The 27,416-nt window shown below is 38.5% G+C and overlaps 3 protein-coding genes across 3 annotated transcripts; all 3 read right to left on the bottom strand.

Annotated features, from left to right (window-relative positions):
* Positions 1-13,249: 13,249 nt before the first annotated feature.
* Positions 13,250-16,388, bottom strand: LOC136686611 (microfibril-associated glycoprotein 4-like). The gene is made up of 5 exons (XM_066660503.1): positions 16,335-16,388; positions 15,589-15,780; positions 14,773-14,869; positions 13,938-14,105; positions 13,250-13,815 (listed from the first exon to the last, which is right to left on the bottom strand). The coding sequence occupies exons 1-5, from the start codon at positions 16,338-16,340 to the stop codon at positions 13,559-13,561; spliced, it is 720 nt and encodes a 239-aa protein (XP_066516600.1). The 5' UTR covers positions 16,341-16,388; the 3' UTR covers positions 13,250-13,558.
* A 1,388-nt stretch (positions 16,389-17,776) lies between these two features.
* Positions 17,777-21,485, bottom strand: LOC136686133 (microfibril-associated glycoprotein 4-like). The gene is made up of 5 exons (XM_066659693.1): positions 21,372-21,485; positions 20,475-20,672; positions 19,992-20,088; positions 19,146-19,313; positions 17,777-18,474 (listed from the first exon to the last, which is right to left on the bottom strand). The coding sequence occupies exons 1-5, from the start codon at positions 21,372-21,374 to the stop codon at positions 18,221-18,223; spliced, it is 720 nt and encodes a 239-aa protein (XP_066515790.1). The 5' UTR covers positions 21,375-21,485; the 3' UTR covers positions 17,777-18,220.
* Positions 21,486-22,688: 1,203 nt separating this feature from the next.
* LOC136686846 (microfibril-associated glycoprotein 4-like) lies at positions 22,689-26,980 on the bottom strand. The gene is made up of 6 exons (XM_066660867.1): positions 26,888-26,980; positions 25,722-25,742; positions 24,626-24,820; positions 24,370-24,466; positions 23,847-24,014; positions 22,689-23,020 (listed from the first exon to the last, which is right to left on the bottom strand). Exons 2-6 carry the CDS (start codon positions 25,725-25,727, stop codon positions 22,782-22,784), a joined length of 705 nt encoding a protein of 234 aa, XP_066516964.1. The 5' UTR covers positions 25,728-25,742; positions 26,888-26,980; the 3' UTR covers positions 22,689-22,781.
* Positions 26,981-27,416: the final 436 nt, after the last annotated feature.

A 27,416-nucleotide genomic window follows, 5' to 3' on the forward strand; every position in this document is an offset into this window, starting at 1 on the left:
ATCTTCAGTCTGCTAAACATGAGTCAGTCAGGTCCATGAATCCTTCCCTTTTTTAATTTATTTATATGTTTTAAAGAATTTAAAAAAACCCTCATATTTCCAAAGCTGTCTCTTACAGGAGAAGAAGAAAACATCCCTATTATTCAGTGTGAGGTTCACTGTAAAAAATCAAACTTAAATTTAATTGATTATACATGAAATAGTGAGTTGGGAATAGAACTCAATTGTGTGATAGTTCATCTAACTCGAAATTTATTGTTCTGATACTGTAAGCACAACATTAAAAAATGTGTTGAGAAAATTTTTTGGAAAAGTTGCTGATCAAGATAAGCCTGCACATGCTCTGATCAAGTCATGCGCATGCTCAGTGGGAGTTTCGGGAATACACGCAAAGGACGGTTGACTCCTCTTTGTTGTGGTTCGAAATTTGGAGAATTCAAGATTGAGGTAAATAGAATCAGAATCAGAATCTCTTTATTTCGCCAGGTATGTTAAACATACTAGGAATTAAACATACTAGGAATCTATACTGTACAGATATGAGTATGAATATAAATGTTTCCAAATATTCCTAAAGTAGGTTATATTATATATTGTTGTAGGAGTTACAGAAATAGAACTTCTGTACAGCTGTGCAAAATAGCATAGTGCAAGTGTGTAAAGTGTCCTGTTCAGTGCAGTTAAGTCCAGTCGGTTTAGTTCAGTGGTTTGGAGACTCCGAGGTGTTCACTGTGGTTGAGGAGAGCTACAGCTCTGGGAAAGAAGCTGTTAGCATGTCGTGTTGTGCTGGTTTTGATGGTCCTTAGTCTTCTACCAGAAGGGAGAGTCTGGAAGAGGTGATGTCCAGGATGTGAGGGGTCAAGCGTAATTTTGCAAGCGCGTTTCCTCACCCTGCTGGTGTGAATCTCCTGAAGCGTTGGCAGATTACATCCAATGATCTTCTCTGCTGATCTGATGATGCGCTGGAGCCTGGCTCTTTCTTGTGAGGTAGAGGAACCAAACCAGGTGGTTATGGATGAGGTGATGATGGACTCGATGATCGTTGTGTAGAACTGGATCATCAGGGTCTGTGGCAGGTCAAATTTCTTGAGCTGTCTCAAGAAGAACATTCTCTGCTGAGCTTTCTTGGTGATGGAGATGGTGTTCCTCTCCCACTTCAGGTCCCTGGATATGGTGGTGCCCAGGAACTTGAGTGACTCTACCGTGGAAACTGCAGTGCCATTGATGTAGGGGGGGATGCAGGGGGTGGGTTGCGTCGGAAATCCACCACCATCTCTACAGTCTTGTCTGTGTTCAGCAGCAAGTGGTTGTCACTGCACCAGTACACCAGCTGACCAACCTCCTTTCTGTAAGCAGACTCATCACTATTGGCTATGAGGCCCACCAGAGTGGAATCATCTGCAAACTTCAGGAGCTTTACAGCTGGTTCCTTGGAGACACAGTCGTTGGTGTAAAGGCTGAAGAGAAGGGGTGAAAGAACACACCCTTGTGGAACTCCAGTGCTGAGTGTTCGAAGGTCTGAGGTGTGTTTCCCAAGCCGCACATACTGTCTTCTGTCTGTGAGGAAGTTTGCAATCCACTGACACATGGAGTCCGGCACTGACAGCCGGGACAGTTTGCTTTGAAGTAGCTGCGGCACAACGGTGTTGAAAGCCGAGCTAAAGTCAACAAACAGAACCCGAGCGTAGGTTCCAGGGCTGTCCAGATGCTGAAGGATGAAGTGGAGAGTTAGGTTGACCACATCATCAACAGATCTGTTTGCTCTGTATGAAAACTGCAGGGGGGGCAGCAGGGGGACTGTAATGGTCTTTAGGTGGGCTAAGACCAGGCGTTCAAAGACCTTCATGACCACAGATGTCAGGGCGACAGGTCTGTAATCATTAAATCCAGTGATGGTGGATTTCTTGGGGACTGGAATGATGGTGGAGGTCTTGAAGCAGGCTGGAACACAACGGAGCTCCAGTGATCTGTTGAAGATGCTGGTGAAGACTGGTGCTAGTTGGTCACAGCAGTGTTTTAGGATGGATGGAGAAACTGAATCAGGTCCCGGGGCTTTCTTCACCTTCTGTCTGCTGAAGAGTCTGTGGACGTCCTGCAGGCTGATGGTGAGACAAGCTGGGGGTGGAGGTGTGAGAGCCAGTGTGGGGGAGGAGGGGGGTTGATGATGGGGTGAGAGAGTCTGCTGATTGTCTATTGTTTGAAATCTGCAGAAGAACTCTTTCAGGTCATTGGTGAGCTGACGGTCGTTCAGGTGGAGGGGGGTATTTCTCACCTTGTAGCCAGTGAGAAGCTGAAGACTGTTCCAGGCTGACGATGGGTCGTTAGCTGTGATGTGGTTATTCAGCTGCTCTGAGAACTTTCTTTTCGCTGCTTTAACCCCTTTCTCCAATCTGTACTTGGCTTTTTTGTAGACAGCTCTGTCTCCACTCCTGAATGCGGCCTCCTTCTCTTGCCTAAGCTGTTTCAGTTCTATAGAAAACCAGGGTTTGCTGTTACTGTGTTTAACACGTGTTCTAGTTGAAATACAGCTGTCTTCACAGAAGATTATATATGACGTCACAGCGTCTGTGTATTCGTCCAGTCCGTCTGTCGCCTCCTCAAACACAGCCCAGTTTGTGGATTCGAAGCAGCCCTGCAGCTTCTCTATGTCTCCACTGGTCCACCTCTTCACTGTTGTAATGGCCGGCTTGTTGGTTTTGAGTTTCTGCCGGTACGTGGGAATGAGGTGAACGAGGCTGTGATCGGAGAGCCCGAGAGCGGCGCGCGCAACAGCGCGATAGGCATTCTTGATGCTTGTGTAGCATTTCTCTAGTGTGTTGCCTTCACGTGTAGCGCACGCAATATGTTGCCTGTATTTGGGCATCTCCTTCGTGAGGTTAGCGCTGTTAAAGTCCCCCAGAATGATCAGCAGCGAGTCTGGGTGATCTCTCTCTAGTTCCATTATCTGTTCGGCCAGTTGTTTCTGCGCATGCGCTCGGCCTAATGTACATGCCGGCCAGAATGAAGGAACTGAATTCTCTGGGAGAGAAAAACGGCCAACAGTTAATGAAGAGAGACTCCAGATGAGGAGAGCATGATGTTAACAATACTGTAGTGTCTCTACACCAGCGCTCGTTGATGTAGAAGCAGATTCCTCCTCCCCTACTCTTCCCGCTACGTTCCACGTCTCTGTCCGCTCTCAGTAGCTGGAAGCCCGGTACGTCCAGCGCACTGTCCGGGATCAGCTCGTTCAGCCAGGTCTCCGTGAAGCAGAGAGCAGAAGCAGAGAAGTCCTTGTTGGTCCGGTGAAGCAGGAGTAGTTCCTCAGTTTTGTTGCTGAGAGATCGGAGGTTGGAGAGGAATAATGATGGTAGAGGTGTGCGAGGCCCGCGCCGCCTGAGACGCACGAGTGCGCCCGCGCGTCTGCCCCTTCGTCTGCGCCTCCAGCGTCTCCTTGCGAGGCCGAGCAGCGTCAGCGCAGCCGTTGTAAAGATTTCCACACACTCTGAAGGTTCTTGAATAAATTCCGGCATAAAATCAGGAGAAATGTTGTCCCTGGCGGTTAGTAACTGTTCTCTGTTCCAGCTGACCAAGTTTGAGGTACAATAAACAACATTAATTAACAAAAACAAATATAACACGGAGGAGCTCGTCACCGTGGCTGCCATCCTCAGCGCCATTTTTTAACATTTTTTTTTTTTTAATAGCGATAACTAGTTCATAAAGCAGTTTAAAGTTAAGTTTCTAGTTTTAACACCTTAAAGCCATGAATATGTAAGGGAATTTGCTGTGGTATTGTTATATTAGCTAACTTTGCCACCTCGACGGTAGCCATTGAAAGTTTGATTATGAGCCGTTTGTTTAATTTAATCAAATGCCCTATGTAACAGACTCTTTAAGTTCTATTTCTAGTGACTTTAAAGTAGCACCAATGTCTGTTTCTCAAAACTGCCCTGTGAAGGACTGGCGCCCCCTCCAGGGTGTATTCCTGCCTTGCGCCCAATGATTCCAGGTAGGCTCTGGACCCACTGCGACCCTGAACTGGATAAGCGCTTACAGACAATGAATGAATGTTTCTCAAAACATTTAGCTAATTATAAAATGTTAATACAAGAACAATTTTTTTAAAACTGAAGTAAACTGCTGAGTCATCAAGAAAACAGTTGTCTATTCTTTTGTTTATGGTGAGCAAAAATATATAAATCATTATGGCATTTGTATTTGGTGGATGAAAAACTATGTACAACAGGACATTGAAAGTTAGAAATTGCTAAATATGCTGTCCTAAATATATTAATAATATCCAATGCTCGGAAAGCTCCTGGACCTGACAACATACCTGGTCGTGTGCTGAAGGACTGCGCTGGCAAACTTGCAGAGGTGTATTCTGACATCTTCAACACCTCACAGAGTAAGGCTGTGGTCCCTGTATGCTTCAAAGCCACCACTATAATCCCTGTCCCAAAGAAGTCATCACCCTCCTGTTTCAACAACTACCGCCCAGTTGCACTTACCTCCATCCTCATGAAGTGCTTCGAACGGCAAGTCATGCAACACATCAGGTCTTCCCCCCCCTCCTCCTTGGACCCCTACCAGTTTGCATATCGATCAAATCGTTCGACTGATGATGCTGTCTCCACTGCTCTCCATTCAGCCCTTACTAATCTGGACAAGAAAGGCACCCATGTCAGAATGCGTTTTATTGATTTCAGTTCTGCATTCAACACAATCATCTCCCAACAACTCATTCAAAAACGGGACAGACTGGGACTGAACACATCACTGTGCAACTGGCTGCTTGACTTCCTGACTGGAAGACCACATGCACTACAGGTTGGCATCACACACCTCCACCATCTTCATCAAGTTTGCGGATGATACGACTGTGGTAGGCCTCATCAGCAACAACGGTGAGTTACACTACAGGAGCGGGGTGAGCCCGCTGGCCTCTAGGTGCAAACACAACAATCTCTCTCTGAACACTGAGAAGACCAAGGAGATTGTTGTGGACTTCAGGAGAAGCCACACACAACATGCCCCTCTATCCATCAACGGGGCTGCTGTGGAGAGGGTGAGCAGCACCAAGTTCCTGGGTGTGCACGTCACAGAGGACCTCTCCTGGATCATCAACACAGCATCACTGGCCTAGAAGGCTCACAAACGGCTCTACTTTCTCTGCAAGCTAAGAAGAGCAAGAGCTCCCACCCCCATCATGATCACCTTCTACAGTGGGGTTATCGAGAGTATCCTGACTAGCTTGCAGACTGCGTGGTATGGGGCCTGCACAGCATCCTGCTGCAGAACCTTCCAGCGTATTGTGAGAACTGCTGAGAAGATCATTGGTATCTCTCTCCGCTGCCTTCAGGACTTATACAACTCCCGTCTTCTACGAAAAGCCCTCTGCTTGACAGGCGATCCCACCCATCCGCTACACAGCTTCTTCAGCCTGCTGCCATCAGGGTGGTAGTCTGCGTAGTCTCAGGGCTAGGATCAGCAGACTGAGGGATAGCTCCATCCATCAGGCTGTGAGAATGCTGAACTCTCTCCCTGTTCTGCCCCCCCTCCAACTTCAGCCCCCCCCCACACACACACATACACACTACTCAGCAACCTCATCAATTACCACCAATACCCAATTGTGACTTTGAAGATCAGGAAGGCACTCAATCACTTTAACCAGCTTCCAGGCTTCATATCCCTGTATTTGCACTACTGTTGACACCGGGTCTGTTTATATTGGTACTGTCACTTAAGCTGTCACTTAAGAAAGATAGTGCAGCAATACCAGAATGGTGTTACCCAGCATAAAATGGCAAAGATTTTAAGTTATCATCATCAACCCTGCATAACATCATCAAAAGATTCAGAGAATCTGGAACAATTGCTGTGCGTAAGGGTCAAGGCCGTAAAACTCTACTGGATGCTCGTGATCTCCGGGCCCTTAAACATCATTGCACCTCAAATAGGAATGCCACTGTCAAGGAAATAACAGAATGGGCTCAGGAATACTTCCAGAAAACATTGTCAGTGAACACAATCCATTGTGCCATCCGCCGTTGCCAGCTGAAACTCTACAGTGCAAAGAGGAAGCCATTTCTAAGCAAGCTCCACAAGCTCAGATGTTTGCACTGGGCCAGGGGTCTTTTAAAATGGAGTGTGGCAAAATGGAAGACTGCTTGTGGGATGGGAGGCTTGCATGTCTGGAAAGGCACCATTAATGCAGAAAACTATGTTCAGGTTCTAGAACAACATATGCTCCCATCTAGATGTCATCTCTTTCAGGGAAGACCCTGCATTTTTCAACAAGATAATGCCAGACCACATTCTGCAGCAATCACAACATCATGGCTACGTAGGAGAAGGATCCGGGTACTGAAATGGCCAGCCTGCAGTCCAGATCTTTCACCTATAGAGAACATTTGGCACATCATAAAGAGGAAGGTGCGACAAAGAAGGCCCAAGACGATTGAACAGTTAGAGGCCTGTATTAGACATGAATGGGAGAGCATTCCTATTTCTAAACTTGAGAAACTGGTCTCCTCTGTCCCCAGACGTCTGTTGAGTGTTGTAAGAAGGGGGGATGCCACACAGTGGTTAAAAAAATGGCCTTGTGCCAACTTTTTTGGGATTTGTTGACGCCATGAAATTTTGAATCAACATAACTTTCCTTTAAAATGTTACATTTTCTCAGATTAAACTTTTGATCTGTCATCTGTGTTCTATTATGAATAAAATATTGACATTTGACATCTCCACATCATTGCATTTAGTTTTTATTCACAATTTGTTTAGTGTCCCAACATTTTTGGAATCCGGTTTGTATATGCACTTGTTCACTTTACTTAGTTGTTATACGATTATCTTGCACTACTGTCTACTCTGCCCTGTACATCCAGTATCCTACCTCCTTCTATTACAATTGTTTTGCACTATTATTTTTCACTGCCTTGTACATCCATTATCCTACATCCAAATCAGGTTATTGTCTTCAGTCAGTGTTCCATCGACTCATGTATGTCTATCAGTGAGCTGCTGGTATCGTATGTCCTGCACTTGTCTCCTGTTGTCCTGAACTTCTCTTCTGTTTGTTCACATTCATATATTTATATACTTAGCTTAGTTGAATTTAGTCTATTTTTTGTTAAATGTTACTGCATCTTGGAGAGGAGAGTAACGTAATTTTAATCCTTTGTATGTTCTGTACATATACAGAATTGACAATAAAACTTTCTTGACCTGACAACTGTTTTAATGTCACCTAAATTTATGCGGTTACTTTTTGGTACTTTCGTCAAAAGTAATTTATCAGTTAACGAATTTCATAAAAGTTTCCCAAATTGACTGAAGCTTTAAAATCCTTTCAAACAGGACTTTAAGAAAATGCAAATATATATGTATGTAAATAAATTATAAACACATACATTAAATAACATTACTGTCAGGAATCATGGATGGCGGACTGATGGAGGCAGATGCACACGCTAAAACACATACTTTATTAACCAAAAGACTATAACAAAACAAAGAGACTAACAGAAAGGCAACACAAAGGGAGCTAACAGAGACAGACAAAGGGAGCTAGAAAGCTAACTAAACACAGGTAGCTAACGCTAAACATAAACACAGTGCTAAATCAGAAACCAAACACAGAGAGCTAGAGCAAGCAAGACAGACAGACTTAACAACATGACAAAGGAAACATGACACAGCAACATTGGAAGAGGAACTTGACTAGAGGAATGAAACAAATGACAGACAAGAGGAATTGAGACAAGGGGACTTAAATACATAACACAGACAAGACACACCTGAAACAGATAATGAGGAGGACAGACAAGGAGGCGGGACAAAGGCGGGACATGGGCAGAGATAGACATGACAGGACGAGGGCGTGACAGTTACATAGAGTTTGTGGTTCTGTAATTGCATTTACATACTAGATGTGGCGAGTTGGTAGTGGTCAGGAGGAATTTAGAATAAAATGATGTAGCACGACTATGCCACCTAAGGGACTTTCACCCCTAGGAAATAAAAAGGGGGCGTTAAGGCCCAGAGGGAAAAAAAGAAATGAGAAAGACACTCAGGTTCGTTCACACCAAGAGGCCAGAGATGTATTTCGAACACTTCCAAATTTATTAACAATAGATTTTAAAACAAAGTTTCATGTAACCAACAGGACTGGGATGAATATCAGCAGTAAAATAATTACTAGACAAGACCAAGTAGTAGAACAGGGCCGGGCTTACCACGGCAGAGACTGAGCTCAAAGGGAGTCCCCTATACCACCAACATATGTAATCACACCACACAGGTTACACACCCAGTGCTCTACACTGCAGGACGAGTGAAAGGGACTCCACAAACCAACCCTATAACCTCCTGCCGTGACCCACAGCTCCTGTCTAGACAGGGGAGAGAGAGGGAGAAATAGAGCAAAAAAAAAAAAAAAAAGAAGAGAACACAGAAAGAGACAAAAATAATAAAAGAAAAAGAAATCAAAATTCACTCCAAAATGACACCACTCTTCACATCTCACAACACACACACACACACACACACACACACACACACACACACACACACACACACACAGCGCTTGCTGGTGGTGATTATAACTTCAAATGAAAAAAAATACAAAAGAAATCACAAAAACAAGACAAAAACTAAAGCAAAACAATGTAGTCTTTGAAACAAAACAAATCCTTCCTAACTAAAACAAAACCAAGACAAAACAGCAGCACCGCAGGAACTGGACAAAAGCCCAGGAACCTGAAAAATACAAACACTAAACAAAACATTTGACTAAAATCTAATTTTTAAAAAGTAAGATAATCTGCATACATACCAGGAGACAGTAGCACAGCGTTCCCCACTGCGGTCAAAATCAGAGAGGATACAGCAACGGTAACGACCCAACCATGCAGCACGGTTGCTACTATCACCCACCAGATTAAAAGGAATATTAGTATCTCCCAATCTGATCGTTAATAAAACTAGAGTCAACATACCCTCGCTATGATGCAAACACAGAAACTCAACTGTCCGACACCGGCAATCCAAGCACAAGCCAACAGTTTACGATTGTCACGGAGCAAGCCACCACGAGGCACAAATTTCAGCAACGCGGAACGCTGCCAATACAGGGACCAGACGACGGAAGAGAAACAGGAAATGCCTTGGCAAGCAGCCCACCACTGCCGATACATATAGTGCAAGGAAGGCCCGCCTGCCCCCCAACTTTAAATTGAAAGTCCCACCCCAAAATGCTCAACTGGGGAGTATAGGACATAAAACCAATGGCAGAACTCCAGTCTTGAAAGTCCCACGTCACTATTTTGGTTCCTCAGCACACAATACCTCGTCGTCACACCACACCGACCACAAGCCATACTTCTGAAGCTCTCAGGCACCACCTTGAATCCTGCGGAAATCCCAACATGCTGCCTGACCTATGTAACTGGTGTCCACGATACCAAACAAACACCAGTGCACAAGACCGGTTAAATATGATTACCCAGCCAATCGGTGCATTACACCACCACCGCTACACAAACCCAAATCAATTATGTCGCCTTAGCGGTGAGCACTTCACTCTGCCTCACTGGTGCCACCATAAAAAAAGGGTCAGACAGGAAACCAAACAGGGGTCGACAGGTCCTACCTGTCACACAAGTATGGAGCGAACTTTTTCTTTACGGCGGAAGGAGTTGTTGAGCAGGAACCTCTGGTTAGTCTGGTTTGAGAATGATGACCAGCACTGTACTTGGAGAGTCAGGTGAATAGTCTGTTTGTTTGCTGTACTTGTGACTCTCCAGCTCTGGCCCATTTCAGAATATTTTTCTTTTTATAGATTTGTACGATTGTTTCACACCTATTTCAAACCTATAGTGTGAACCAATCTAATTTACTTGTCAAAAATAAACTTTTTTTCCCGAACAGTTCCAAAACTCATATACTGCCAAGTCATCAGCTGTTTGGATTATTTATTTATTTTCTTATTTTTTTAATTATTAACTTCTTAACCAAAAAGCGTACAGCATTGTCCAACCACAGTAATAGTATTTAAGGCAAGTTTTATCGCACACAACACTTGTCACGAAAGCGTCCCAAAAGAGCAATTTTCCTGTGGGCTATTTTTTGGCCTTGGGATGAGGGGATGGTTTTAGTCTGGATCCGTGCATAACAATTATCAACTGAACCAGTGTTTGTCTAGAAATGGACACACTCTGTACATAATGACTGATAATCTGTATTCTCTATTGTTTACTCTTCTCTCTCTCTCTCTCTCTCTAGATATGCAATGAGTTTCATAGAATAACTGCCATCAACCTGAAGAGTCAGTTTCATGGTGCACTGGACACATGTGCCAAAACTCCTTAAACTGTACAGGAATAGAAGGGCAGACTTTGGAGGAGATATGCAGGCCATTCTTGATAATCTAGATGAAAAGGTTTGTTGGCATAGGGATTGGAGGCCAATTAGACTACAGGTCATAGTGTGAAGGCTGTATAGTGTTGTATAATTATTCAATTTTGCCTTCAAATTTATTGCATTCAAAATTATTGTACGGTATTTCTAACTCTCTCTTTTTTTTGTTTTTAATGATTGCCACTTTTTCACCTTTTAGACGTCGGACATTTTGATCCACAGAAAGACTGCTGCACATAAATGTCTTTGACTTTTTTTAAGGGAAGTCCATGCAAACGCTGTCCTGAAGACCTGCTTGGTAAATATTAAAATGTAATTTTATGCAAGGTGCTATTTGAGATTCTCTGTCCAGCTAGGTTGAACTAAAAAGTAATTTAGCTACATCACTACTTTTAGACCTATATCACCATAGTCCATTATAAAACAAGTTGAGCAAATGTGATATTTGATATGAAGCATTACCTGCTTGTGTTTAATGCAGTCGAAACAACATGGAACAGGCTTTTATCATTTTGTGTCAATGGGTATCACACACATTGATAGATTTAGTCTCTTGTCCATTGTTTCCTGATTTTTTTGAAACCCCACCCCTCCTCCCGTGTTCAATAGATGACAGATGCTGAAGAGAAGTATACAAAGAATGTGAAGGTGGCAATCTTGACTGCCCTAGATGATCATGGAGGGGCTCCGTGTTCTTCCCCAGATGCGATTGACTTCTCTGTCGTGCTTGAAGAAAGTGTTGTCGTGGAAGGCATCAGTGACCTGCCAAGTGCATTTCTTCTCCTTGTTTGACTGTTATTAATATTTATTAATAAATATGAAAATTGTGTAAATTTCAACTTTAAAAGTGCTGTGAATGTTCAAAACATGATTGTCCTTGTCCTGATGTACTTGAATTCTACATTGGTTTGAGTTTTTTTAAACCTGCATTAGTAAGTCATGTCAACTTAAATAGACAAGTACTGAAGATGCAAACTATTAATTGATGCAACCTATTTAAATTTGTTTTGTGCACTTGAGAAATAAAAAGTTTGAGTTTACAAAACTTGCATTTATAATTTATGTAAGCTTAAATTAGCAAGTACTCTAATTTGCTGCAACTCAGTTTAACTAGTTGAAGGTACTTGAGTTTAAACTTTTTTTTTTTTGAGTTAATGTAATTTTGCATAAAAAGTTCTGCTTACTCAAAACGTTAAGTGCAGAATGTTGACTTAAATTTTTTTGTTGAGGCCTCAAATTTTTAACAGTGTATAACAAACCAATTGAAGTTGTTTTATTTGATTATTCATTTCAAACACAGTCTTGAATAGAAATTAAAATGGAGATACAATTGGTGAGAAGATTTTGATCTGGAAGCAATTATATAATTATATAATAATGACACATAACCCCGAGAAACAAGAAATATATTGGCAGTTAACAATCACAGATTGGTGATGGTAAACCAGTTAAATGGCTCAAGCTAACAAGGGTCAGTATAATTAAAGAGTATTATTCTGATAGATTGTTTACACTCAAACAGTTACAGTTCAGTCCAAGTTTCTTATACTTTTACTGAAATCTACAGAAAAAAAACTCTGAAACTAAGGCAGCACTTAGTCATGTCTGGGTCTTCTAGTCATTCAGGAAACAGTAGTTTGGATCTGAAGCAAAAATTACATATTAGATTTAAAACATAAATTAACTGACCTTTAAAAACACATAGATGTCAAAGTAGCAAATGTAAAACATTCATTCATTCATTCATTTATTCATTATCTGTAACCGCTTATCCAATTCAGGGTCACGGTGGGTCCAGAGCCTACCTGGAATCATTGGGCGCAAGGCAGGAATACACCCTGGAGGGGGCACCAGTCCTTCACAGGGCAACACAGACACACACACATACTCACACTTTTGAGTCGCCAATCCACCTATCAACGTGTGTTTTTGGACTGTGGGAGGAAACCGGAGCACCCTTAGGAAACCCACGCGGACACGGGGTGAACACACCAACTCCTCACAGACAGTCACCCGGAGCGGGAATCGAACCCACAACATCCAGGTCCCTGGAGCTGTGTGACTGCGACACTACCTGCTGCGCCACCGTGCTGCCCTAAATGTAAAACATCTTTTAGCAAAAAACTGAAATTGCCATTGTTGCTACAAGTGAACAGATGACCAAAGATACATAACAATTAGGGCCTAGGAAAGCCTAAAAAATGTATAAGAAAAGAATTCATATGAAGTGTTGTACTTGGTATGAATATATGTTTAACAATGAGAGGTACATTAAGATCTAAATTCAGAACAGTGAATCAGAACAGTGCAAAAGAACCACGTAAAAGTGAGATAATGGAACTTACCTCTAAAATTTCCCTGATCCAATCTGAAAAGTCCCCACACCTAGTGTTTTGTAAGCTCTTAGACCACTTTTCACTGCTTTTCCAAAGGAAATTCCCAAGGCTCACCCTCACAGAGGTGTTAATTTGAATACACCTCTGATGTGATCAAATGTGGATGTGTTACCTAATGCTGAACTGAACTCACAGTAATTTGTGTTACCAGATCTGATCTAATTAAACAAATAATTGCTGCACCTTTAAAAAGCTTATATCTTTAAATGTTTAAATTGATTTTGTGATCACCCTGATATTTGAGCAGAAGATGAAAATTGACATAAACCTGGATACTATTTTGAAAAATGTTGGCAAAAGTCCACTGTAGCATAATAATAGATCTCTTTTTTCTCCATAGGGTCTATTCATTAGTAAAATAGTGTTAAGCACAGACACATCCAGGCCACAGGAGTCAGTCCAAAAAGTTTTATTATCAGAACTGTTCATAGAAGTCTCCAGCAGTTTGTTTGCAGTGGTTTGTTTTGATTATTTTCTTTATTAAAAGGTTAGCTTTGTGGCTATTTAAATATTTTCTACTTATAATTACAGTTATTATGTCCACACTTTCTGTTCCTCGCGTTTCTTTAAGAGTAAAGTCACAAATTGGCACCTAAAACATTAAATGGAAGAAATCATGACTATAATTTCTAGGTTATTTTAGGCCATTCCTATTGGTCTGTTAAAAAATGTTACATAAATAATACAAAATACACATTGCTATTGGTCAGATATGATCTCCTTCACTGTAAGCACAAGAAACCAGAGGCATGGGCCTAAACTACAGGTCTGATCTTCATGCTGATGAACTTTAGTCCATAATCATAGCCTTTCCAGTGATACCACACATTCCCAATGGCAAAAAGTGTGCCATCTTTCCCCCACAGATAAACGCCATTAGGGTTAGCGTGGTGACAGGAACCGTACCAAAACGCTCCGAGGTAGGACTTAGCACAGTTTCCCTCTGTATTAGAGTCCTGGTCTTTGTCGAAGGTGGAGAACTTCTGTCCATTGCTTAATTCCAGTGAATCACCTGCAGACAACATGGATCAGATTATGAAAGAAAATCTATTAGTTTATATGTTGGTAGGCCTAAATTTGCATTAGAGGACTGTGGAATACATTATGTAACAATTAGCAATCTTCATCACTCACCTGCCCCTCCATCTGTAAATGCTCCGAGGTGGAGTCTGTATCCATCAGCTTCAGACTCCACAGAGAACGACGAGTATAGAGCGTAAACCTTTACTCCCTCAAAATCCTGCAGGTCCACTCTTAACTCGTACTTCCTCTTCCGGGTCAGCTGGTACAGGTTCTCCAATCCTGTAGGGCATAACAAAGCTGTTAGCAAATTTTATTATTGTTATATCCATGAACTGACAAGAGTAACTGGTGCTTTATAAACAAGTGTTTATACATTATTTTTCAAATCACAAGATGAACCGGTTTATGGTCCACAGATAAGGTCCTCAGCATTGTGGCAGCCATGTTGAAAATAGGTTTTAAGACACAATATCTGGTACATCCATGCCACTATGTGTCAGTAGCAACAATTTATGCTCTTTAGGAAGTGCTCTCTCTTTTAGAAAGTCTCCATTTCCCAGTGTTGTCTATACTGCTGCTTGAAATCTGGAGGTTTAGACTTAGGTCTCTGCTTTAGAGACCTCTGCTTTAGAGAGAGGGTTTCCCAAACCCAGATTAAGCCTAAACCTAAAATTTCCAATTCTGATTCACTATTGAATTCAGTTTATTCCACGATAATTCCGTGATTTTCTTTCTTGTGAAGAATACAGTGTGGACAGATGATGGCCAAAAAGCATTTCATTTTTAAATCCACTAGAAATCTCTTGCTGTATTAAATGTATTATTCCATTATTAAACACTGTAATACTTTATATCAATTTATACTTATATAGGTGTCCAATTTTAAACTTAATTTATAAATGCATTTATAAACTGTATGGATTGTTATTATGTAGTAAATTCTCACCCAGCCAGTATTCTCCATGTTTGTTTCCAAATCCCTTTTTGTACTGTTCCCATGGCCGGTAAAAGTTCACACTGCCGTCCATTCTCCTCTGAATGACCTACAGTAGAGATCAGATTCATCAGTTCCATAGTGGAATCTAAGTAATATTACCATTTATGTGATAGCACCAAGATATCTTCATTCATTCATTATCTGTAACCACTTATCCAATTCAGGGTTGCAGTGGGTCCAGAGCCTACCTGGAATCATTGGGTGCAAGGCAGGGAATACACCCTGGAGGGGGCACCAGTCCTTCACAGGGCAACACAGACACACATTCACACCTATGGACACTTTGGAGTCACCAATCCACCTACCAACGTGTGTTTTTGGACTGTGGGAGGAAACCAGAGCACCCAGAGGAAACCCATGCAGACACGAGGAGAACACACCAACTCCTCACAGACAGTCACTCGGAGCGGGAATCGAACCCACAACCTCCAGCCCCCTGGAGCTGTGTGACTGCGACACTACCTGCTGCGCCACCGTGCCTCCTGCCAAGATAGCTTATAAAATAATAATATATTTTTAAACAGCTTCTATATATTCTCTGACAGCTTGCCAGGCCACAGCTGGTCAGTTAGTGCTCAGGGAAAGGTACTTTAATAAAGATGTGCTATATATATATATGAATGATTTATTTTTAAGTGTTTCACATTTATTCCTATGGAGATATATGGACTGCACTAAATAATGAACACTTTCTAAACATATATCAGATGTGATTTGACCGTAAATGTGCGGTCAACTTAATAGTAATGTGTATTTTTAACATACTGTCCACCTCGCATCCTCCAATTCACAGCCCATTTCACAGTACACCTGCACACTTGTTGAAAAGATGGCGTAAACACCACTCAGGGTTTGCCCATAAGTGTAGACGTCAGAACAGTCTGTGGGGAAATGATCCTGAGAAATGAAGGAACTCTCAATCAGCAGGGGGAGCACTAGGGCCATAAACATTCTGCTCTGGAGGTAGAGTGAGAGAGAGAGAGAGAGAGAGAGAGAGAGAAATAAAACAGAATAACGAATACATTAACAGAATAAATAATGCAATTGTAGATTGCCCCCTAATAGAAAATAGCCTGCTGAACAGGAGAGGTGTAGGTAGGTCAGAGCACAGGAAGAACAGAGTGTGAAAAACAATATGTAATACAAGAATAAAGCATAAAAAAAATTCCAAGGTGCTGTAAAAATATAAACATTCAAGAAGACGTAAAACTTTAAAACTAAACAAATCTGTTAAACAACATCACTGTACTGGCTAAATCAAAGTCTTTGAAGTAAAACTAAAATCTGTCAACAGCAGTAAGACATTTTAGAAACCGCTACAAACTGCTGTAAAATCGATTAAACCAATGTTTGAATTAATTAAATATTAAACTTAATCTTGGTCACTGTGACTTACAGCTTTCTGTTTTAGAGGGAAATGTGTTTAAAACACATGAAGATTAAATAATCTCAATCATTATTCAAAGTGAAGAGATTTGTCTAATTAATACACAACACAATCAAATACTCACTGCCATTGTAGTTTCCAGCTGTTACTTTAAATTAATACAAAAATGTCTGGACCTAGAGAAATCAGATGAAGCTTTTATTAAACTCAGATGTGAAGACCCATTTTATGTGAAGACATGCTGATCTATGATCTATACAGCAGCTGCCTGCATCAGATCTAAAAGTGATGCTCACAAAAAAAAACAGCAGTGATAAATAAAGAGGATACAATTAACAAAGGTATATATATATATATATATATATATATATATATATATATATATATATATATATATATATATCATAAGGTTTAAAATGATAGATATAAGTGGGAATAAACAGACTTGCCTGCATCAGAGTACAAACTTAGTTTCATTTGAGCTGTCACAAATGTGTAACTCATTTAGTAAAACGTATCTTACCTCTAAGCTTTCTCAGTTACAATCTAAAGTGCTCAAACTGCAATGCTTTTAAACTCTCAAACCCCTCCTAAGTACAGCTTGTGTATCAGCAGAAAAACTCCTTCTGGAAATTGCTCAAACTGGCAACACAGTCTGATGAGTGGAATTCATTCATTTGCTCACACTGCAAAAAGTCATGTCCTACCTTAAATATTTAAAGGAATATTTAATGTACCTAAAGTAGTCAAAATGAATTAAATAGGAATAAAAACAAATTCATATAAATATCTCATTATTCACAATCACATTTTTAACTACAAATCAAATCCACAAAGCAAAATAATATTTGACAAAAGGTTTGGAATCCCTGAATTTAACACATGGTACAATTTCTCAGGAAAAACAGTTGTATATATAATTATATATATATATATATACATTTTGTTTACTTATTGTAAAATAAATATAAATGGAAAAATGCTTAATTTCTGAATATATTTTCTTCATACAATGTGAATTTTCTTTATTTTTTTTAGTAAGATTTAGCTAATTCAATAAAAGGTGAGTTTCTTATGATCGTGTTTAATCTACTTTACCGAGTTGGCCAGTAACTGTGGAGGTTAACGCAAATATATTGATTAGATGTAAGATTTAATCTTTAAAACATTACACAAGATTTTGTAGCTTTGTTTGATCTTTGATTTTCTTAAAGCCTATTGTTCAACTAAACACACATTCTGTGTCATCAAATCATACCTTTGACTGTGAGGTAAACTGATCATTTGACAGTAATGTACACATTTACTAGAAATGGAGACCACCTCTGAACACTGTTGCTAAATACTCACTCTGTGAGTGCAACATTGCAACAGAGAAACTTTGAACAATGAACAGCTCTGAAAAGCTTATCAGTAAAATCCAGACCACTGAAAATAACAGTATTAAGACATCACAGTGGGTAAAGCCATTCCTGTACAGGTAATGTAATTTTGGGTAGAATTCCTAAAATGCTAATACTAACCACAAATAATTACAATGAGTAATATTTTTCATTAGCAGTGCTTTATTTATGATGGTTACAATTAACTGTAAGTTAAAATAAAATAGAATTTTATTAGAATATTTAAAGACTAAACATGATAAATGCATGGTATGAACACATGTATAGTTTTAGTACATACATTTTCTTTGGTACATACATCATTTATATTAAACAGAATGCTATAGTTACTTTGAATCTTCATAGAAATTATTCATAATAAAAAGGTTAATGTTTAATTTCCTGTAGAACAACTTGCATTCCCAAAAATAATGCTACTCCACACAATTTCAACAACAAGCAAAATATGAAATAAGACTGAACTCTTTTAATTAAAATCAATCATTAGGGTATTAGTGTATTAATATGCTGCTGTATAACTATGGTTTTAAAGAAGAATGTTCATAAATTATAACATGAATGCTAGCATGTTCACCAAAACACTGAATGAAAACAGCTGTGATGTGGCTCAAGATACTGGTCTGATTTTCATTGTAACTGATTTAAGCGAATAGTAAAACCCTTTCCACGTTTGCCATATGACACCATGGCCATAGCGACTGTGTGCTCCCCACATATAAACACCATTAATATTGGCATAGTGACAGCTGTTATACCAGAATGCCCCAAAGTACAGAAGAGGACAGTTCTCAGAGGAGATGTTATCCTGGTCTTTATCGAATGTGCTGAACTTTTGTCCATTGTGGTTAGCAAGAGCATCTCCTACAAAAACATAGCACACGGAGAAAATTTTACCTTGGTGCAGATTTCTTTTTTAATTTACAGATTGTTACTGGTCATAAAATAATAAAGAATTATTCATATGATTTTCGCAGGACACCCTGTTATTTCTTTGATATGCTACATGACACCCTTCCCGTTGGAAAAACTTGCCCTTGATTCAGGATGGTGGCTTTCAAGATGGTGGCTATGTTCCAGGCATTACCATGAAAATAAGAACCCTCATAGATAACTTGCAGGGGTATTCAGATAAAAGGGTATCCTGCGACGTCACTGTTTCCCCGGAAGCTCATATTATGCCAGTTCTGATCATGCACATGTTAAAATACACAAAACTACAACTTTCTCCTTAAGATTTGTAGAAATTCACAGCTTTCCAAACTAAAAAATTAAATTACGCTGTCTATAAGACCATTTGAATAACAGGTTAACTGCCAATTCAGTAAAGTATAGCTAGTGAGTGTAAACTTTACATATACACTATTTAATTTGAGATATTCAAAAATAAAGTATAGTTAACATTTGCAGAAAATATTGTAATTTTTCAGATGCTGTTTTGGCTTGTTTCTAATAAAGAGACAAACAAAATGTCATTTGGCAAGAGGTAAAATTTTGCATTCAACTCTACAACAGTTGTCTTCCCTTAATCTCACCTGCCCCTCCATCAATGTAGCCGCTAACATGGAGTTTGTATCCATCAGCTTCAGAGTCCACAGAGAAGGATGAATATTTCGCATTAACCATTCCATTCTCAAAGTCCTCCAGCTCCACCACCAGCTCGTACTTCTTCTTCTGTGTGAGCTGATACAAGGTCTCCAACCCTACATATATTTAATGCAGATTGTTAGATGCATTCTTACATTAATTTAATTGTTCGGAGTAAACTGCCTAAAAATAAATCTGCTTAATTTTTTTCAAATATGTCTGGATAACTTGGTCGTTATTTTTAACATATTTTAAGCATTTTAATCTAAAGTGTAGCTAATATTGTAAAATGGTAATATAATTTTAAACTGAAAATTGAAAGAGACATTGGAGGTGGATGTTTCCTTTGGACAAACTTATGAAACAATAATATGTAAGTATATTTATGCTTTAGACATTTATGCAATAGACTCTAATGCAGGTTGAATCCCCCCTTCTTGTTTTTGTCGATGTTTAGTGCTTTGCATTGTGATTATAGCCCTTACATTCAGCTTTCATTTCATGGCTCTCCTGATTTATTTCCAGGTTCTGCAGTGCTGTGAATTTGTTCATCACAAAAGCACACAGAGTAATGTCTTCAGAAGATCACAGGTTATACAAGCTGTAATCAGTTTTCACTGCACAGTGCACAGTGCCGGGAGAACTTTAGATAATTCAGTGTGCATTTACATTGGTCATGATTTTGTTTACAGCCACTGACCTATCTCATGTTGAACAATATTATATCAACACATTGAAAAATACAGTATAATCACATTCTCATTTATTTAAATTAAAAACAAAACAAGTCTCACCTAACCAATACTCTCCATCCTTTTTCCCAAAGCCAGATTTATATTGGCTCCATGGTCTGTAGAAATTAATGCTACCATCCATCCTTCTCTGAATTACCTGCAGATAAAAATATGATAAATATTCCCCTATAATATAAATGTAATGCATCTATATATGACTCAGTATATTAATGAAGAATATTATCATTAACTAAAAATTATAATGTCTTTAATTATAACAAGTTATAAGCAAATTAAACAACCTTAGGTCATGTCATGCATGTCATATAATACTTTGTAGATATAGAAAAAAGATTTTTAACTTAAAAAAGTTCAGTGAAAGCATTAATATAATAACATTATTTCTTTCCAAGTTATTTTGGACTACTTCAGTTATCATCACACATTTGCACAATGCAATAAGTAACTGATATTTTCAATTTATACAACAAGAATACAATGTTTCCTCTCAACAGTGATGAGATGAATAGATTTGTGACTTACTGTCCATTTTCCATCTTTGGTAGACATGCTCCCACAGCCCATGTCACAGTACACCTGCACAGGTGAGTCCCCCGAGGGATAGATGGAGTATACTCCACTAAGAGTTTTTCCGTTAGTGTAGATGTCAGAACAGTCTGAAGGATTCAGGGGGAGGCCCCCAGCCAGCAGGGGGAACACTAGAGCTATGAACACCAGAGCCTTGGAGACAGAGAATAAAAATATTTTTATAATTTCTATTTTTGTTATTCCTCCTCTAAGTAGCAGTGACAACCTCAGCATGCTGAATATCAGTGGAGCTCAGGACACTTGGAGGAGAACCATAAATATTATTTCTAATACTTCAGTTCAACCCACACTTAACTCTACAAATTTTAGCTAACTGGTGCCAGAAAGGGTGATAATAATAATAATAATAATAATAATGATACTTAAATTAATTGGCATATGTGTAACACAATTATTACATAAAATGTAGTTCTAATTGCTTTAAAACATGAAGCAATTAACGAATCGCAGAAGTAGGTATTTATAGAAATGTATTGAAGTAGAAAATATTTATAAAATAATAATCTGCAGAGCAACTAGGACCATAAAGAAGACAATAAAAGTCACAACCTTAAGCAAATAAGGAAAACACTGATATGAAATACAGATGAAAAACATATAAAAGTAAACAACTAAATATTAATACTATTAAATAAGGGTTTTAAGGAGATGCTGCAGTAAAATTAACAAAAATGTCTTGGAAAACCATTTTCTTATACTGATTTACATTAAATATGAAAACATTACAACATTAAAATGACGAATATTTTGACCTTCACTTATAAAGTCACAATTTGGAAAAGGAAAATGTGGCCAATGACACTAAGCTAAAGAGGCACAAATGTAACTCACCATTTAGTCCAAGTTTTCTTTAGTGGATGGCAGCACCGTTTTTAAAGTCTCTCCCTGTAGGACAGGGTCGAGTTTGTTGGAGATTATCTCACACTGGGAATTCTCAAGGGTTTGTTTACAGGAAGTGAACTCAAAAATGAATCTGTTCGCAGTTAATCATTAAAAGAAAAACAAACACAGCTAGATCCTTTTGCACAATATCTTAATTTGTCTCATTTTGTTGTTTAATCTTAAAAAGGATGTTGTTTCTGATAAATCAAATTAAAGTAATATTATGAATTAAACCTTAAAACTGTATTAGTGCTTGTAGTTAAAACATCCGTAAACAACGCTTTACTGTATTCTGGCAAAAACTCACAAAAGATTTTTTTGTATATATATATATATATATATATATATATATATATATATATATATATATATATATATATATATATATATATAGCACAGTGTGTCACTCTCATATCAAATGTCCATACCAGTTTGTTTGTGTGTGAGGATTTTTCAAAATGTATCTTTGCTAATATATATATAATATAACAGAATATGTAATAAAGAAACACATTAGTACAAAAACTTAATCTTTGTTTTTTATTTAATGCTTTTGATAGAGAAAGAAAGAACAAAGAGATTTAGGCATGAACAATCAATTTCCATCCACCAATCGCAGGGTGGATTATGTATCAACTCTCTGGAGATATAGATACATTTTACATTTTGATGATATGGTACTGTCATTAAGCAGGTGATTATAAATCTTTCACACAAACAGCTCAACAGGCAACAAGCTGATACAAAACTGAAGTAAATATTCGATTTCAAGAAAATCTAAATCACAAAAATAATTTCCCATTGCATTATCAAGTCAGAGTTTCGAAAGCAGAGTTTTACACTGAAAAATAATGTCTTAGCAAGGTGATCTTAAATATAGCTCACATGTTTGGATTGTTGTAAAAATGTATTACACTAGATAATGTGTTGGAGGTTTTTTGACGTTTTTCTAAAATGTATTTATTTATTTCTGTTTGTTTTAAGCAAATATTTAATAAAGTCTATGAAGCAAAATTCTCTATAAATTATACTGGCAAATAATTTTAATTGTTTGGCATATGAATTAAGGACCCTTTGTTTTTGTAGGGGTCTTATCTGGGGCAGGAAAATTTTAATGGTGTTACCCCCTACATTTCACTAATTGTACAAACAAAAATTCACTTTGTATAATGACATAAGCCAATAATGTCTTGATAATCCTTAAATAATACAGTAATATTCTCATAACAATCTCAGAATGAGAAAGTTCAGAGCTAGGGATGAGTATTAAACTGATTTCTCCTGCTGAGGCAGCATTTTTGTCAGTGTGAGGTACAATATCATGGATTATTCCTGAGTTCCAGCCTTAAACCTGTGATGTTAAACAGCTCGTCTAATCTTCATCACAAAGGACTTGAGGGAATAATTGCAGCCTTTCCAGCTGCACCAGTTGACGGCGGTGTTCAGACTAGCTGAAGGTCCCCACTTGTAAAGGCCATTAGGGTTGGACTGAATACAGTTGTTATACCAGTGTCCACCAGAATAAGCCACAGCGCAGTTGTTAGTGTCTTTGTCAAATGTAGCAAACTCTCGCTCATTGTGATACAGCAGTGATTCTCCTGAAAATATATAATATATTATGTTTTTAGATATTTCCTGATTATAAAACACTGTATCCCTAAAGCAGTAACTTTAACTTAGTTACTAATGAGGAGACATCTAAGATCTGGGTATCTCTAATACTTTTCTGGTTTATTTTATTTGTTCTTAGGTGAATATATCAAATGAATATGTCTTATGTTATTTTCTAGTTATATTTCCTTAACTCATTTTAATTTTACCTACCATCAGAGAAAGACACTGTCAATTAAAATCACTTAAGACATATAAAGCACTCTAGAAACTGGTGAATAAACTTTCAAATCTCAGAAGTATTAGAAATATCAACCAGGAATATTAGATATACCTAATAGGATTAACATTTCACTGAATAAAGATCAGTGTTGCAGTGTTTAATAAGAAAAAATCCCAGAAAAGTACGTACTCTTAGAGCCTTGTTTAAGCTACACTTTTAACTAACACACTATTGCTTAGAAAATCTTCCATTCCACCTTAAGAACTAAGGTGTGTGGGCACGCTGTGTGTGTGTGTGTGTGTGTGTGTGTGCTTGTGTCTGTTCTCTTAAGGAATAAGTTGAAATCAAATATGTCTATTTCTGTTTCGCACACAAACTACTCACTTACACTAGTTTTTGGGTAAAATGTCACCTTTAACATTAAAGTTAAGTCAATGTAAAGAGATAATGTTACAGGACTTGTTTGACACTTGTAAACTGGAATGTAAAATGTGTTAAATGGTATTGTTTCCCTGTCTTGTCCTGACAGTGAGGTTAAACAGCTCATATCTCATCAGTAACTAAAGTGGATGAGGAATCTGGTGGCTCACCTGCGCCTCCGTTGATGAAGCCGGAGATGTGCAGTTTGTACCTGTATGTCTCTGAGTCGATGAAGAAGGAGGTGTAATGAGCGTAAACGCCTCCTTTCTCAAAGTCCTCCATGTAAACTCTCAGCTCATACTTTCTTTTGGATGTGATGAAGAAGATGTTCTGCAGACCTGTGTCAAATATAGCACAACTTTACACAGTCCTTCTACCAGAATCTATATACCTTTTAATATCTTTATCATCTCACTGGGGATTCCTGGTGGTGCCCATGGAACAGGCCCTTAACCCTCAAGGAAGAAAAATGACTAAATTCTACTGATTTTGAATACATGACGAGATGAATATGAATTTTCAATGCATCATATTTACACACTCCTTTTCCCTCCATACCGTCCCGACACTGTCTCACTGTCTAAATCTTTTGTCATAGCACTGTAACAGAATGAGATGATACTTAAACCCAGAGAAAATAAAGGCAGCTAACTGTAAAGGTTCCCTTGTGGATCAATAAAGCAGACACCTCACCCAGCCAGTATTCATTGCTCGCGTTCCCAAAGCCGTTCTTGTATTGCTCCCAGGATCTGTAGAAATTCACACTACCATCCGTCCTCCTCTGAATCACCTGAGAGAGAGAGAGAGAGAGAGACCACTTTCATTTTCTTATTCTTTATCGCATGTGAATTGTCCTTTAAAGAAATGTAAATATAAGGAGTAATTGGTTTCTTAAAATGTAAATAATATAGAAGACCTTCTTATTCTTCCTTGAAAATTTACTACTCACTGTCCACTTTCCGCGGTCATCGTCACAGCCCATATCACAGTAAACTTTCACAGCTGTATCTGGGGCCCCGGGGTAAATGGTGTAAACTCCAGTTTTTACGGAGACATTGTTGTAAACTTCCTCGCAGTCCTGAGGCTTGAAGACGGTCAGAGGAGCAGCGTGCACCACCAGGGGGAGCACTAGAGCAAGCAGCAGCTAAAAACAAGTCAGAAACAAGTCAGAGTTCATGTGCAGTTACTCTAGTCCTGTTACCTGTTGTCCTCTACATTCTGAGTGAAATATAAGTGGCCACGTTCTCTCCAGAGACGATAAGAAAAAATGTAGAAGTGTTGGCACTAAGAGTCTGGCACTAATGCTAAAGTTAACACTCAAGTTAACGGGTGCAATATTTAAAAAAAAAACAAAAAAAAACAGACAAAATATTTAACATTAATGCCACATTCTTTACATAAAACACAGAATTGTACATTTTAATGAAGAGTAAGCATTTATTAGCTGAGACCCCGTCCACACAGATCCGGATATTTTTAAAAACTGAGATTTTCCTCCCTCAGTTTTTGAAAATGTCCCACTCCATTCATTCATTCATTCATTATCTGTAAGCGCTTATCCAGTTCAGGGTCGCGGTGGGTCCAGAGCCTACCTGGAATCATTTGGCACAAGGCGGGAATACACCCTGGAGGGGGCTGTCCCACTCCAGACTAATACAAATATGGTTGCATTATCATGCCAGTCCATTAGGGTGATTAGGGTTAGGATTAGAGGTTAGGATTAGGATGTTTACATTGGACAAGAGGCCAAAATCATAGGCAAAAACATTTGTTTTTTAAAAATATCCAGATACGTGTTGACGAGTTTAACAAATTGATAAAAATAATTAAAATGACATTTAGGATTTTTTTTTATAGATGTTAGAAACTGCTCACTAAAATGTGTAAACATCACAAATGTGTTCTCCGTATAGTATAAAACGTAAATTCAGTCACGAAAAACAAAAAACCCTTTCTTTTGACTGAGTACACAGATGTGTAATTTAAGCTTTTACAGATGTCAGAAATAATGTTGATCTTTTTTTTATAAATTAATATAACCTCACCATCATAGTGGAGTCTGAATCCTGTAGAAAGACAAAAGAACAAATTATTAAACATTTAGCATTCACCATTTTTCATCAGCCTTCAACAATAACACATATTCCATTGATAAAAATAAATATAGTGTTTCTCTGTGAAACCAATAGAACCCATAACCAGAACTGTTCCTCACAGTTCAAAAACCAAGAGTTTAAACTTCTTATTATATAAGCATCATCTGTCATCAAACGTCATTTTTAATTATTATAATTAATTAATTATTAGAGGTTTTCTAACTATGTGAAAACTGGCAAGAAGTACTAATTTTGATTACTTGCTTTTTTTAATTTTATGTTTAGTTAGTCTTAAAACACAGAATAATAGTGAACAAACTATATAACATGTCAGGGATGTCACAATAATATTTGTAAATTACCTTTCAGTAGTAATATTTATTATTTTATTGTAGCATGAACAGTTACTTTCCAAACTTTAAAGGGGACATGTAGAAAAAAATCCTTGTTCAGAACCTAGTCAAATTAAGATGTGGATCTTGAGCCTACCAAAGCACACACTCTGAAACAAGACCCCCAGTCTGTTTTCTGTGTGCTAAGTCAGAAAACACCACATAAAACGAGAGGTTTTGATTCTGCTCTGCTTCGGTCAAGTGCAGAGATTTGAGAATCGTCCGCCCCCTCATCTGAGTCTGTCTAATCACAGCTCTGGACCCACGTTTATGTGAGAGCGCAAAAACCGAGTTTAAACACAACAAAACAGACACAGAGAAAACAAAAAAGGAGAAAACGAGAACAGAAAAGTAAGAGAACTGATCAAAAATGGCTAAAACCAGAGCTTCTAGTCCTTGCTCCTCACTGCTGTGCGCTCGGGGTCGGGGTGAACAGCGAGCAGCTCATTATCATTTAAAGGAACAGGTGCTGAAAGTGGGCACACTGCTGTGGGGCTCGTTTGGACCAAAGCAGGTCACAGACGTTTCATTAAGAAACAGAACTATTTTCCACTGTGGAGAAAAGGGTGAGTATGGCACTCTACAGAGCTACAGAATAAGCAAAGATAAAGTACACTTAGCTAAAAAAAAGACAAATCACGGTTAGAGTATACAGCCCATACTAAGCATTTACTTCTCTGAATATTAATATCTTAAATAATAATAAAGATGATGAGGACACACCTGAAATCAGTGGAGGTCTGCAATCCTTCGCTTCTCTGTCCAGAGTCCTGCTCAGTTTTGAGTGAATGAGCGTGATGGATATCTTTTATACTCTGCTCTTGCCTGGTGTTTACATGGGATTGGATCACAGCCAGTGAAGCAGACAGCTGTCAGTTGTTTAAATCATGTGTGTTAATAAGACACCAGGACACTGAGGAATATCTTCATACAATTATAGAGAACAACAGATACATTTACAATCAGCTCTAGGGGAACAATGGACTCAAGGCCAAATACTTTCAGATTTGCTGAGAACCCCAGGATAACTTTCATCAATGAGGAAACGAGAGTTTCAGATTTATTGCACAGATTTTAGATTTTATAATCACTCACATTTCAGCACCCAAAGTCAATGCTCATTGTACTTACTACAAGAACATTATATATATATATATATATATATATATATATATATATATATATATATATATATATATATATATATATATATACTCTTAGAAAAAAAGTTTAGCTTGTTTCCTTTTCACTT

The sequence above is a fragment of the Hoplias malabaricus genome, chromosome 2 (assembly GCF_029633855.1).
Source record: "Hoplias malabaricus isolate fHopMal1 chromosome 2, fHopMal1.hap1, whole genome shotgun sequence".
Lineage (NCBI taxonomy): Eukaryota > Metazoa > Chordata > Actinopteri > Characiformes > Erythrinidae > Hoplias > Hoplias malabaricus.